This window comes from Chlorocebus sabaeus, chromosome 26, assembly GCF_047675955.1.
Source record: "Chlorocebus sabaeus isolate Y175 chromosome 26, mChlSab1.0.hap1, whole genome shotgun sequence".
NCBI lineage: Eukaryota > Metazoa > Chordata > Mammalia > Primates > Cercopithecidae > Chlorocebus > Chlorocebus sabaeus.
In genome coordinates, this window is record NC_132929.1 from 19,415,227 (window position 1) to 19,430,383 (window position 15,157).

Consider the following 15,157-nt stretch of genomic DNA (forward strand, 5'->3'; position numbering starts at 1 on the left):
GGCTCACACCTATAACCCCAGCACTTTGGGAGGCCAAGGCAGGTGAATCACTTGAGGCCAGAAGTTCAAGACTAGCCTGGCCAACATGGTGAAACCCTGTCTCTACTAAAAATACAAAAATTAGCTGGGTGTGGTGGCGGGCGCCTGTAATCCCAGCTACCTGGAAGGCTGAGACAGGAGAATCGTTTGAATGTGGGAGGCAGAGGTTGCAGTGAGCTGAGATGATGCCACTGCACTCCACTCCAGCCTAGGCAACAGAGCAAGACTCTGTCTCAAAAAAAAACAAAAACAAAAACAAACAAAAAACCCACACGAATAACACTAATAATAATAATTTAACTTTTTCCTTGTTAAAGGTATGTTCAGACTTTCTACTTTTGATTCCGTTTTTGTAGATTTGCGTGTTTCTAGGAATTCATCCATTTCAACTAGCTTATCTAATTTGTTGGCATACAATTGTTCATAGTACTTTCTTATAATCCTTTTTATGTCTTTAAAATCAATAGCAACGTCCCTGCTTTTATCCCTGATCTGAGTTATTTGCGTCTTCTCAGTCTAGCTAAAGGTTTGCCAATTTTGTTAATCTTTTCAAAGAACCAACTTTTAGTTTCATTGATTCTTCTATTGTTTTTCTTTTTTCTTTTCTTTATCTTCACTCTAATTTTTATTTCCTTCCTTTTTTTTTTGAGATGGTCTCTCTCTGTCACCCAGGCTGCAGTGCAATGGGTTCATATCGGCTCACTGCAACCTCCGCCTCCCAGGTTCAAGTGATTCTCCTGCCTCAGCCTCCTCAGTAGCTGGGACTATAGGCGCATGCCACCACGCCAGGCTAATTTTTTTTTTTTTTTTTTTTTTTTTTTGTATCTTTAGTAGACATGGAGTTTCACCATGTTGGCTAGGCTGGTCTCGAACTCCTGACCTCATGATCCACCCGTCTTGACCTCCCAAAGTGCTGGGATTACAGGCATGAGCCACCACGCCTGGCTCCTTTTGCTTTTTGAGTTTAGTTTACTCTTCTTTTTCTAGTTCCATAAGGTATAAATTAGATTATTGATTTCAGAATATTTTTTCTTTCTTTTTTTTTCTTTTTCTTTTTTTTCTTTTTTTTTTTTTTGAGACAGGGGTCTCTCTCTACCACCCAGGCTAGAGTGCAATGGTACAATCTCAGCTCACTGCAACCTCTCCCTTCCAGGCATAAGCTCTCTTCCCACCTCAGCCTCCCAAGCACCCAGGATTACAGGTATGCACCACCACACTTGCCTAATTCTAACGTTTTTCTGTAGAGATGAAGTCTCACTATATTGCCCAGACTGGTCTTGAACTATTGGGCTCAAGCGATCCTCCCACTTTGGCCTCCCAAAGTGTTGGGATTACAAATGTGAGCCACTACACCTGGCCTTTTTTTAAAATTTAAATATTTATAGCTATAAAGTTCTCTCTGAGCACTAATTTTGCTGCATCCCATACCATCTGGTATGTTTTCATTTTCATTCATCTCAAAGTATAATCTAATTTCCCTTGTGATTTCTTCTTCAACTCATTTGTCATTTAAGAGTATGTTGTTGGCTGGGCACAGTGGCTCATGCCTGTAATCCTAGCACTTTGGGAGACCGAGGCCAGCAGATCTCTTGAGCTCAGCCTGGGCAACTTGGTGAAACTCTGTCTCTACAAAAAAAAAAAAAAGCAAAAATTAGCTGGTTGTGGTGGTGTATGCCTGTAGTCCAGCTACTCAGCAGGTGAGTAGCTGGAGGTCGAGGTTGCAGTGAGCCATGACTGTTCCACTGCACTCCAGCCTGGGTGACAGAGTGAGATGCTGTCTCAAAAAAAAAACAAACAAAAAAAAAAAAAAAAAAAAAGAACAACAACAAAAAAACTATGTTGTTTCACCCACAAAAATTAAAAATAAAAATGGAGGCCAGGCGTGGTAGCTCACACCTGTAATCCCAGAACTTTGGAAGGCCGAGGCAGGTGGATCACCTGAGGTCAGGAGTTTGAGACCAGCCTGGCCAACATAGTGAAACCTCGTCGCTATTAAAAATACAAAAATTACTTGGGCATGGTGGTGCGCACCTGTAGTCCCAGCTACTCGGGAGGTTGAGGTGGGAGAATCACTTAAATGCAGGAGGTTGCAGTGAGCCGAGATCATGCCACTGCACTCCAGCCTGGACGACAGAGTGAGAATCTGTCTCAACAAAATAAAAAGGAAAAAGAATATGTTGTTTAATTTCTATATTTGTGAATTTTCCAGTTTTCTGTTATTAATTCTAGCATCACTCCATTGTCGTTGGAGAAGATCTTTTGTATGATTTCAACTTTTTAAAATTTATGGAGACTTGTTTTGTGCCCTAACATATGGTCTATCCTGGAGGATATTTCATGTACCTGTGAGAAGCATCTGCATTCTGCAGTTGTTGGATGGAATGGTCTATATATGTCTGTTAGGTCTAGTTGTTTTGTAGTGTTCTATTTCCTTACTAATTTTCTTCTTCTTTTTTTTTTTTTTTATAGAGACGGGATCTCACTCTGTCACCCAGGCTGGAGTACAGTGGCACAATCACAGCACATTACAACAGCCTTGACTTCCTGGGCTCAAGGAATCCTCTCAGCCTAGCTCCATGGGTAGCTGGGTCTATAGGCATGTGCCACCATGCCCAATTAATTTTTTAATTTTTTGTAGAAACAGGGTCTCACTATGTTACCCAGGCTGGTCTCAGATTCCTAGACTTAAGCGATATGCCTATTTGTCCTGTCTTGTCCTCCCAAAGTGCTGGGATTTCCTTACTAATTTCCTCTTTTTTTTTTTCCTTTTGAGATGGAGTCTCACTCTGTCGCCCAGGCTGGAGTGCAGTGGCACGATCTCGGCTCACTGCAAGCTCCACCTCCCAGGTTCACACCATTCTCGTGCCTCAGCCTCCTGAGTAGCTGGGACTACAGGAGCCTGCCACCACGTCTGGCTAATTTTTTTGTATTTTTAGTAGAGAGAGGGTTTTACCATGTTAGCCAGGGTGGTCTTGATCTCCTGACCTCGTGATCCACCTGCTTCTGCCTTCCAAAGTGCTGGGATTACAGGTGTGAGCCACCATGCCTGGCCATTTTCTTACTAATTTTCTGACGAGTTGTTCTGTCCATTGTTAAAAGTGAATATTGGCTGGGCACAGTGGCTCATGCCTGTAATAATAGCATTTTGGCTGAGGCAGGAGGATCACTTAAACCCAGGAGGTCAAGGCTGCAGTGAATTGTGATCACACCACTCCAGGCTGAGCAACAGAGTAAGACTCTGTCTCTAAAAATAAAATAAATAAAAGTAGGTATTGAAGTCTCCAACTACTATTGCAGAATTCTTCCTTCAATTCTGTCAGTGTTCGCGTCATGTATTTTGGGGCTCCATTATTTGGTATGTATGTGTTTATAATTGTTTTATCTTCCAACAAATTGACCTCATTATCAATATATGACTTTCTCTTACCTGTAACAAGTCTTTTTTAAAGAGACAGGGTCTTGCTATGTTCCCCAGTTGGAGTACTCCTGGGCTCAAGCAATCCTCCCACTTCAGTCTCCCAAGTAACTAAGACTGCAGGTATGCACCTCTGCACCCAGCTTCCCTTGTAACAATTTTTTTACGTAAAGACTATTTTGTCTAATATTGGTATAGCTACTTCAGCTCTCTTTTGGTTACTATTTGCATAAAATAGCTTTTTCTATCCTTTTACTTTCAACCTATTTGTGTCTTTGGACCTAATGTGAGACTCTTGTCAAATATAAGACACCTGGTATACACACACACACACACACACACACACGCACGCACGCACGCAAGGAAAGGTGGAAATCTGTTAGAAAACAAAACAACATGAGAGAATATTACTAAAATTAGTTAAAGGTATAAGTTGGAAGTCTGTCTTATTAGACTTTTGTTTATAATTATAATTGATATTATAATTATAATTAAATATTGACATTGTTAAATAATATATATATTTTTTTGAGACAGAGTTTCGCTCTTGTCACCTAGGCTGGAGTGCAGTAGCACGATCTCAGCTCACTGCATCCTCCGCCTCCCAAGTTCAAGCGATTCTACTGCCTCAGCCTCCCGAGTAGCTGGGATTACAGGTGCCTGCCACCATGCCTGGCTAATTTTTGTATTTTTTAGTAGAGACAAGGTTTCACCATGTTGGCCAGGCTGGTCTTGAACTCCTGACCTCAAGTGATCCACCCTCCTCGGCCTCCCAAAGTACTGGGATTATAGGCGTGAGCCACCATGCCCAGGCGTTAAGAGTATAAACTATAAATTAATAAATTAAAAACATAAAACACTACTATATTTTCCTAAATCTTGATTGCTTTTCTTCTGCTCACCTTATTACAGTAGTCTTGCAATGAGAAAACTGTTGGAGTTTTCTATTTTTATTTATTTGTTTATTTTTGAGACAGGGTCTCAGTCTGTCACCCAGGCGGAGTGCAGTGGCACAATCTCGGTTCACTGCAACCTCCACCTCCCAGGCTCAGGTGATCCTCCCACTGCAGCCTTCCAAATAGCTGGGACCCCAGGTGCATGCCACCACACCTGGCTAATTTTTTTTTTTTTTTTGGTAGAGATGGGGTTCTGCCATGTTGCCCAGACTGATCTTGAACTCTTGAACTCAAGTGATCTGCCAGCCTCAGCCTCCTAAAGTGCTGGGATTACAGGTGTGAGTCACCAAGACTGGCTGAATTTTTGCTTGTTTAATTTTTATTTTTTTAGAGATAGAGTCTCACTGTGTCACCCAGGCTGGAGTGTAGTGGCACGATCTTGGCTCACTGCAACTTCCACTTCCCCAGTTCTAGCAATTCTCCTGCCTCAGCCTCCTGAGTAGCTGGGATTACAGATGTGCACAACCACACCCAGCTAACTTTTTTCTATTTTTAGTAGAGACGGATTTCACCACATTGGCCAGGCTGGTCTCGAACTCCTGAGCTCGGGCAATCCACCCGCCTTGGCCTCTCAAAGTGCTAGGATTGCAGGCGTTAGCCACCATGCCTGGCCTTAAAATTTTGACTGTAAGTAATATTGCAATTTCTATAAAAACATTTAAGAATTGCAAATTAGAAAATAAACCAATTCAACTTTAAATAAATAAATAGAGTCTCTTGGAGACACTTTATTTTTTATTTTTTATTTTTTTTTATTTTTTATTTTTTTTTGAGACGGAGTCTCGCTCTGCCACCCAGGCTGGAGTGCAGTGGCCGGATCTCAGCTCACTGCAAGCTCCGCCTCCCGGGTTCACGCCATTCTCCTGCCTCAGCCTCCCGAGTAGCTGGGACTACAGGCGCCCGCCACCTCGCCCGGCTAGTTTTTTCATATTTTTTAGTAGAGACGGGGTTTCACCGTGTCAGCCAGGATGGTCTCGATCTCCTGACCTCGTGATCCGCCCATCTCGGCCTCCCAAAGTGCTGGGATTACAGGCTTGAGCCACCGCGCCCGGCCGGAGACACTTTAAAAAGTGCATTGTGGGCCGGGCGCGGTGGCTCATGCCTGTAATCCCAGCACTTTGGGAGGCCGAGGCAGGCAGATCACAAGGTCAAGAGATTAAGACCATCCTGGCCAACATGTTGAAACCCTGTCTCTACTAAAAAATACAAAAATTGACTGGGTATGGTGGCACGCACCTGTAGTCCCAGCTATTCGGGAGGCTGAGGCAGGAGAACTGCCTGAAGCTGGGAAGTGGAGGTTGCAGTAAGCCAGGATTGTGCCATTGCACTCCAGCCTGGCAACAGAGCGAAATTCCATCTCAAAAAAAAGAAAAAAAGGAAAAAAAAAAGTGCATTCTGGCCGGGTGTGGTGGCCCACACCTGTAACCCTAGCACCTCTGGGAGGCCGAGATGGGTGGATCACCTGAGGTCAGGATTTCGAGACCAGCCTGGCCAACATGGCGAAATCCCATCTCTACTAAAAATACAAAACTTAGCCGGACATGGTGGCACCCCAGCCTGGGTGACAGAGTGAAACTCCATCTCAAAACAAAAAGTGCATTCTGAGACCAGGCACAGGTTGTTCATTTGCCTTACAATGTTTTTAAGGAATGCTCTCTACACAGCCACTTTTCTGCCCTGAGTTAGAGTTAGACAAAACAAAGGTAGGCACTTTGTGTCAATCCTTCAAGTAGCCCACCAACAAATTAGAACAGACAAAATTCTTTGAGAATAAGGTCTTCTCTGCTCCCTCTGGAACCAGGAACCAGGGTCCTACATTGAGAACATGGACTGCCATCTTCAAGAGTACAACCAAGCCAGGGAGGCGGGGTGGGGCAAGAGTGAGTAAAAATGCTGCAAAGCTTTTCTGCCATTTTTAGGTTGCCTCTTCCTGGATTCAGCATTCTCCTGGTTACTGCAAATCTTTTACTATTCTCCAGAGTTCTCAAAATGTTGGTTCTGACAGTTTTTTCTTACTTTTTGGTGTTTCTGTGGATGAACAAGCCCTAAGAGTTACCTACCACATGATTTAATTTTTACATTTAGATTTCTGATCCATATGGAGTTTATCCTAGTATACAGTGTGGGTTCAATTTTAATTGTTGTCAAATGGCTATTCAATTACCCCCAGTCTATTTACTAAAAAGTCTTTCTGGATGGGTGTGGTGGCTCACACCAGTAATCCCAGCACTTTGGGAGGCTGAGGCGGGTGGATCACCTGAGGTCAGGAGTTCAAGACCAGCCTGGGCAACATGGCAAAACCCCATCTTTACTAAAAATACAAAAATTAGCCAGGCGTGGTGGCCGGTGCCTGTAATCCCAGCTACTCAGGAGGCTGAGGCAGGGAGAACTGCTTGAACCCGAGAGATGGAGGTTGCAGTGAACTGAGATCCTGCCACTGCACTCCAGCTTGGGTGACAGAGTGAGACTCTGTCTCAAAAAAAGTCTTTCTGTCATACCTGTAACGCCAATGCTTTGAGAAGCCAAGGCAAGAGGATCGTTTGAGCCCAGGAGTTCCCGACTGCAGTGAACTATGATCACAAAAATCAAAACTAAAATGACGTTTTATAGAATGATTTAAAATGTGGTAGGGCTAGTATTTGCTTGTATTTGCTTGCTCTTCTTTTCAGGGTTTTCTTCACTTCTCTCTCTCTCTCTCTCTCTTTTTTCTGTGGTAGAATCTTACTCTGTCCAACCAGGATGGAGCACAGTGGTGTGATCATAGCTGACCGCAGCCTTGAACTCCTGGGTTCAAGTGATCCTCCCGCTTCAACATCCCAAGTAGATGAGACTACAGGCACACACCACCATGCATAGCTTTTTTTTTTCCCGGAGAGATGGGGATCTCACTATGTTGCAGAGGCTAGTCCTTTTTTTTTTTTTTTGAGATGGAGTCTCGCTCTGTCACCCAGGCTGGAGTGCAGTGGCGCGATCTCAGCTCACTGCAAGCTCCACCTCCCAGGTTCATGCCATTCTCCTGCCTCAGCCTCCCAAGTTGCTGGGACTACAGGCACCCACCACCACGCCCAGCTAATTTTTTGTATTTTTAGTAGAGACGGGGTTTCAGCATGTTAGCCAGGATGGTCTCGATCTCCTGACCTTGTGATCTGCCCATCTCGGCCTCCCAAAGTTCTGGGATTACAGGTGTGAGCCACTGCACCTGGCCTGCACAGGCTAATCTTGAACTCCTGGCCTCAGCAATCCTCCTGCCTCAGCCTCAAGAGTTGCTGGGATTACAAACGTGAGCCACTGCACCCAACTCACTCTTCACTGTTCTTGCTTATTTTTCAATGAAAATTTCAGAAGTGATTTGATTTTAGAAAAACCATATTTTTATTGGGATTATGTTGAATTAATAACCTTAGGAAGGAGCAATTATCCTTTTTTTTTTTCTTTTTTTTTTTGAGATGGAGTCTCGCTCTGTCACCCAGGCTGGAGTGCAGTGGCGTGATCTTGGCTCACAGCAACCTCCGCCTCCCGGGCTCAAGTAATTCTCCTGCCTTAGACTCCCAAGTAGCTGGGACTACAGGCACATACCACCATGCTCGGCTAATGTTTGTTTTTTTTTTTTTTGTTTGTTTTTTTGGTTTTTGTTTTTTGAGATGGAGTCTCACTCTGTTGCCAGGCCGGAGTGTAGTGGCATGATCTCGGCTCACTGCAACCTCTGCCTCCCCGGTTCAAGCGATTCTCCTGCCTCAGCCTCCTAGGTATCTGGGACTACAGGTGCACATCACCATGCCATCTAATTTTGGTATTTTTAGTACAGACAGGGTTTCACCATGTTGGCCAGGATGGTCTCTATCTCTTGACCTTGTGATCCGCCCACCTAGCCCTGCCAAAGTGCTGGGATTACAGGCGTGAGCCACTGCACCCAGCCGTATATATATATATTTTTTTCAGTAGCGACAGGGTTTTGCCATGTTGGCCAGGCTTGTCTCAAACTCCTAACCTCAAGTGATCCACCTGCCACGGCCTCCCAAAGTGCTGGGATAACAGACACGACCCACCACGCCCAGCCACTAATTATACATTTTTAAGGGTACTTTTGTGTCTTTGTGGATTGCCTAACTAGCTTTTTAATTTACTACTTTCTTATATTCTAGGAAGCATGGGCATGGGGGCAGATAGAAGGGTAAAAAATAAGAGTATCCATACCTGCAGATGCCTGTGCCTGGGCATCAGTGTGGCGCTGGCAGACTCGACTCAAGAATTCACTCACTTGACGTAGGGAAAGGGCATTATGCAGTGTTTCCAGAGGGTAGATGGTAGGCACCATGGAACACCCTTCAAATCCTGTTTGAAAAGAGATGGGCAAAGTCAATGTTATTCCTGCCAGATATACCCCAACTGGCCAAGGAAGCATGGAGAGTCCCTGAGAACCATCAGGAGAGTCCGTGGCTTTTGGAGTGTGGGGTATCCAAGACTCTTAGGAGAGGGAACTCTTTAGAGCCCCTAGGGGAGTCTCTTTTTCTCACTTTCAGATTTTCTAAAACATCTACCTGCTAAGGCCTCCAGGTGAATCAAATCACCTCTCATGCTACCTATGGAGAGCTTGCAATGTCCCATGGAAAAATAAACAGAATCCCAGTAGGGTAAGCACCAACATTGTTCTCACACTTTCTGGGGGGAATAAAACAAGGATCCAGAGGTAAGGGGTGAAACTGCAGATCTAACATGAGATAGGGAGGTCAGGGAACTGGGAAGAAACAGCAGATTTCGGGTATCATGAATAAGAGAACCAGATTAAGGAGAAGGACATGGAATCTGAGAAGGGGTTCATGCAAATTCAGGATGTCGGTAGAAAGGCTAGAATACTTGGATGCAAACTGGAGGGCATGCAATACACATGAAGCTCAGCCCAGGAAAACCACATGCATGAACAGGATGGGGATGGAAGTTCTTTCTTGATAGTTTCCATCACATCAAAGCTTCACCCTTCTGATCTACTGGAAAACCCCAGACTTGCTAGGATCTTTGTACTTCATCAGAAAAATGAGGCAAATGCCCTAGAAAAAAGAAAAAGCACTGATTTTCTGCTCGAAACCCAAGAATTCCAATGTAGGTCTATCAGTCTGGGTAGGGCCAAGGGTAAACATAAATATGTAACCCTAATACTAGGCACTGGTGATGGAAAAAATGTCCCCAATGGAGGATCAAGAAAAACACATCCCAACCACTTTCTCAGTCCCCAATCTTTCCTATGCCTCCTCAACATCTCCTTAAAGGGACTAAGGATATGCGGGACAACAATGTCTATGCAAGACAGCTTCCCATTCACCAGCGACTAAAGCCCGTAACTCAAAAGGGTTATAACCTAACCATCTTCTAAGCTCTGTCCTTTGTTTGCCCCAAATATACAACTGAGGCTTCTGTGCCTCAATTTCCCCCGTGATCTTGTGGCAGGAGGGCAGGAAAGTTACTGCCTCTAGCTCCTCAGAGTGGCTAGAAAAACATTTGGATTTGAAGATGGTGGCAGTAAAGTGTTAGAGTGATAAGAACAGATTCCAAGGCAAGAGATTACTCCTGTATTCAACAGAACTGGGGGATGAGTAACATTAGGGGGTGGTGAGAAAGGAGAACAGGAAGGGATGAGCAGCCAATGCTACAGCTACCAGGCAGTCCGGCCCCAATCCCATCCAAGCCACTAAATGCAAGTTACATAACCTCAGGGCAAACAGGAGAAAGAAATAGGTGGGCTCTCCTGCCAGAAGTGCAATAAGCAAAGCAGTCAGTCCCAGCCAGGGTAGTGGCAGCAGCCAGCTTGGTGGCAGGGGGTACCGTAGAGGCACTCGGGATCATCCTGGCCTGAGCGCAGCCAGTTCCGGAAGAGGCGCAGGTGGTAGGAGCACTGGTGCAGGTGATGCGCCAGCGTGGCATCCAAGGAGACTGGCCGGCCCCCTGTACAGTCAGAGGAAAAACTGCGCAGCAACCGGACCACAGGGTGCTGGTCATCCAGCAGCTCTGGAGGGGGTGAGGGGACCACGGCAGGAAGCACAAAGATAGAGAAAGAGAAGAGGGAGAGACAATGAGGGGGGCACTGACTAGCACAAGCATTACTGGGAGGTGGGGACACTCAGATCCAAGGTGAGCTAAGAGAGAAGCAGAGATGGTCAGAGCCACTGGGCATCTCTTGCAGGGAAGAAGAGTGGTGTCATCACACAACGAGTCTGAAAGAAGGGATAAGTGAGACCTCATCATACAGCAATGTCCTCCCCTTCCTCCTTGAGCATAATTGAGTCGGTGCTTGTAGACAGCAGTCACATCGTTGTGAACAGGGGTGAGCTGGCAGTTTTGTGGCTGGGAGTCTTGACTACAGCTTCAAGATCCCTCATCATTGGATGAACCCTACTTAGGGCCTGCATTCTCAGGTGAATGGATTTATGAAGTAGGGATAAAAATGAAAAGTTCAAAGTCACCCAGAGTGTCAAGGATAGCATTGAGTATCAAGATAGTCAAGCTAAAAAGGCTCTTTTTTAGGGCAGGTCTTCTGGACCACACTCTAAGATAGCCAAAGACAGGGATGCTATTAGGCAGCTGGCACAGGAGACTGACAGGAAACCAGATGTAGAACTCCTATAAAATGATTTGTGTGGAAAATGGAATCAATATGTGAAAATACCAGTATTGACTAACTATCCTTGACCTTACTGTTGTTTAAACAATCACTTAAAAAAAAAAAGTACACATAAAACTCAGGACTCAGAGATACTGTATCCATTACGAAGCTGAAAGTTAGATAAAATTTTACATTTTCTTCCCACTGCTGGTGAGTCTAACTGCACATTTTTCAGCTGATGAGTAGAGAAGCTTTGATTCTGAACCCCTCATTTTAGCTACTTGGCAAACTTTGTGGATGCATGTAATTGAGCTACAAAAGGTTGAAAGCAGTCAAAGGCATGTGGAGAGGGGTGTAAGAGGAACAACAGGGAAAGATCTTAGAGAAAAGGTATGGGATCTTAAGACATGATGTGCGGATGGACAAGAACTTGAGTACAGGATGTTGGTATAGAGAAGGTACAATCAAGGCAGCTGAGGATGACTGCTCAAAACTCCCAGACCAGAACTGGCTCCACAAGGTGATCCCATGAGACTGTGGTCTTCAGAGACCTTAGCTTGGACGTCAGGACAGATTTCAGCTCTACCTAGGCTAGTCTTGTGAGCACTAACTGTATGTACCAATGGTCACATAGTTACATGGGTCCCTAGAAGATAATGGGCTTGACAAATCCAGTGGTCACACGCTGACATTCTGGATGACCGTGAGCTACAGTCTTTCCCACTTTGTTAATTTACTTTGGTGAGTTCAGTGTGCAGTTTAGTAACAGGCTATACTTGTGTGCTGGATATAGTTACAGGATACAACAGCAGCTTATCAGGGACAGAGGCAGGGATAGGCTGAGGGCTGCTCTCCCATCAAAGTGTGAAGACACACTGCCTTGCCTCTTTTCCAAAGCCAGGTCCAGTATGTCCAGCTGCTGTTTCAAAGCCAGGTATCATGGCAAGGAGATGGTGATGACAGAGCTGCTGTGACTTATCTGCAACTACAGACAAAACATCCACTTTGTAATTGCTGGTCAGTCAAGCAAGATCTTGGCCATGGAGGAGAGCCTTCATATTTCTTGAGGGTCAAATTGAATCTACATAATCTTCCTCAGCAAGTGACATACAGTTCCAAATTTCTGCTGTTGTCAACAGGTAGAACCCAGATTCTGGCTTCTTAAGCATATTAGCCTCCAAGCTCCAGCACAAGAAAAACAAAGGAGGCCACAAGACCCCTGAGGAAGTGTGCAGGGTATTGGAGATCTTAAATTTGTTTTCCTGCACAATACCTGCATTATCCAGCTCTTTTGTCCTCACCTCCTTTTGGCAGAAGTAAATCTTCTTCAATGGGTGAGGCTGCTAAACAGGGCTTCGGGGAACTGGAGGTACATAGGTCTGAGGGTCTGTTTTATGGACTTGGGTCTTTTCTTATGGTACCTAAGAACTAGGAGATATGTGATTTAGCTCTGATTTGAGTAGCCCACGTTCCTCGTACTATACTGTGGACCCTAAGTCCAAGTCCCAGGCTGTGCTATTGATGCATCAGGTTCTATTCTGGAGATGGCTGTGGCACATGAAGGACAGAAGAGCTTGAAGCTCAATGAGCGGGCACACCCATGAGGCTCTGAATGGGAACTCCTGCCACAGGCACAATTGGGAGCCTGGGGGCAGGGATAAACTGAGCCAGCATAGGCTAGTCAACCTAGGGAGAGATTTCAGCAGTGCCTTGTGAAGATGTACAACCTGACTGGGCTAAAATCTAGCAGCTGTCACTTGCTAGGCAATAGGAGATTAGCACATAGAGGTTTTCTAGTCTAATTTTACTTCCCTCAGAGAGTCTTAGCTCTTGAATAGAAGAAAACCATACCTAAAAAACTAGATTTACCTTGAAGACAAAATATAATACAGAGAGAAAAATAAGGATACCAAGGATAAAACTTTGAGAGTGAGCCTCGGTTCTCCTGCTATACCCTACAAAGAGACCATACCCCTCAATTTATGGTTTACGGAGATCTCCAAGCCCTCCCACCGCAGTGTGGGCAGACCCGGTTCTTCGATGTTCTTAAAATATTACTCATTCCTAAGCTCCTCCAGAATCCCCAGCAGACATCTCAACTCTTCAAACTTCTCTGCGATAGCTTTACCATAGGTAGGCTGGTGCCACATGGAAACTACACTTAAAAACTCAAGGTATGGTCCTTTTTCTTTTACCTACTACCTCCTACTCTTTTCTTTTTATTTTTTATCCCAAAGCAACCTGGGCTCTTGTTTTCTAGGCCCAAGCACTAGGTTAGTGGTAACATAAAGCAAATGTCAGGAGCACAAGAGCCACACAAAATACACATAATGGCAGGAGAAAGAAATATGGAGATGGGAAACTATATACTCAAGACTAACATCGATATAAGTAGGCTTAGGAGCTGGGAACTGCAGTATTGTTCCAAAAGAGGAACAAACTAGTTATCCACATCCACCCCAACAAAAGAGTTGGAGAAAAAACAGAAAGATCAAAGTTATACAAGCTGAGGAATTGGGGGTATTGGGGAAGAGAAGAAATGGAATCAATCTAGGAAACACTATTCCCATTCTAAGAAGGGGAACCATAATATCTGTACACAGCCTGGCAGTCATGTGATAGGAAAGGGAGAGGTTTAATCAGTGTTTTGGTGGTGATGCTGACAGAAGTGACATAATGGTGATGACGGTGATTATGGAAGTAAGACCCTGAGTTGCCACAGGGATGGGGCAGCCAGGCTGCAACCAAGACTAAGGCTGTCACAAGGAAACCATCCCAGGAGGGACACTTAGTGAGTAGCTCATTCAGAGACAGCAGGGTGTCAACACAGTGGAAAGAGAGGCAAAGTCAGTGTCAAAACTCAGAGTCAAGTGTCTAGAGGTGACATGGTGAGGAGGAATGACATTGAGTCAGAAGCAAACGTACCGTTAGTCGGATGCTTTGCAAACGACACAGAAAATCGTTTTACGGCCGGGACAAACAAGAGCTCTGGGGAGAAAAGACATCATGGGGATTATACCCACCCTTGTCCCCACCCTCTGTTCTGGAGTTTGCCCGCAAGATAGTCTGTTCTTGAAAGTTAGTTATCTGTCCTGCTCCCCTCCCGTTCCCTGGGATTTCTAACTAACACATGTCAATCTCTTTTCCTTTGGTAAATCTCTTAGGAATCTATGTGTCATCTCTACTACAATACACCCCTACAAACAACCCTAATTTTACCACTGTGTCCTCTTTCTGGTCATTTGGAAATAAAATCTTCACAGAAATATTCATCCCTTCCCCCAGTCTCTTTCCATATTATCTTTTCTGCCTTAGCTGAGCAACATTCCCTTCCCTAAACCCAATTTGCTGGATTTTAATTGAGGTTCCACTACATTCTTCCCAACCATGCATCATCCTCCTTGGTCCTTACCCCTACAGGCCAGAATCCAGGAAAGAGTACGAACTGATGCAGCAGGACTGTTATGTGGGAGATTATGAAGGGATAAGCATAAATAAATAGTATTTTTATGGCAAGAGGGAATGCAAATGAAGGGGTGGAAGGGGTCCTGGTGCCTTCTCCTATCTATTACTGATGAAGAAAACTTGTTATAAGGCCAGTGTCATCTTAAGCATGAATAGTTCTTGAGCTATGTCCTTGCTGAGAGACAAGTGAAAAAAGGAATTATCCCCCAAAACCCACCCACATACCATCTCGGTGCTTCAGACTGGCAGGTGGTAGCTTTTTGCCATGGCTGCGGGCGTAGTCCTGAAGATTCGGGGCGCTGGAGGAGCCACCCAGCACTGTGGTGCTGAACAGCCCTGTGCACTGTGAGCCTGCAAGGCCGGGAGTGTGTTAGTAGCCACATAAAGCCACAACTATCACACAGAACTATACACAACTTCACACGATAACATCAAGACACACACACAGCCATTCAGAGCCACCACCATGTGGCCATTCCACATAACCACAAATGGCTTTACACTTCTGCATAGTCACAGTGGGCAAGCAAAAGGGGGATTCTTCTGAAGAGCTACATGGCAGAGACAAGAGGCCACTACAAATGCAGGGTTAGTCATATTAGGGGATTCAACACACTGAAAGGGATAGACTGTGCTCTCCAGGTGGCTCTCAGAAATGCTCAAATTATAGGTAGGTCCCTCTAGATT

The 15,157-nt window shown here is 44.9% G+C and overlaps 1 protein-coding gene across 13 annotated transcripts in view; it reads right to left on the reverse strand.

Annotated features, from left to right (window-relative positions):
- PPIP5K1 (diphosphoinositol pentakisphosphate kinase 1) overlaps positions 1 to 15,157 on the reverse strand; it is a 94,280-nt gene that overhangs the window by 56,714 nt on the left and 22,409 nt on the right. For 6 of the 13 annotated variants that reach the window (XM_073012103.1, XM_073012100.1, XM_073012096.1 and 3 more), the window contains 3 exons: positions 14,696 to 14,821; positions 13,931 to 13,993; positions 8,605 to 8,742 (listed from right to left, as the gene is read on the reverse strand). In XM_073012103.1, the coding sequence (XP_072868204.1) occupies positions 8,605 to 8,742; positions 13,931 to 13,993; positions 14,696 to 14,821 (327 nt within the window). Of the gene's footprint in view, positions 1 to 5,610; positions 6,439 to 8,604; positions 8,743 to 10,227; positions 10,411 to 13,930; positions 13,994 to 14,695; positions 14,822 to 15,157 lie in introns of those variants that run through there. The other 7 variants (XM_073012102.1, XM_073012098.1, XM_073012101.1 and 4 more) reach the window with 3 other exon arrangements.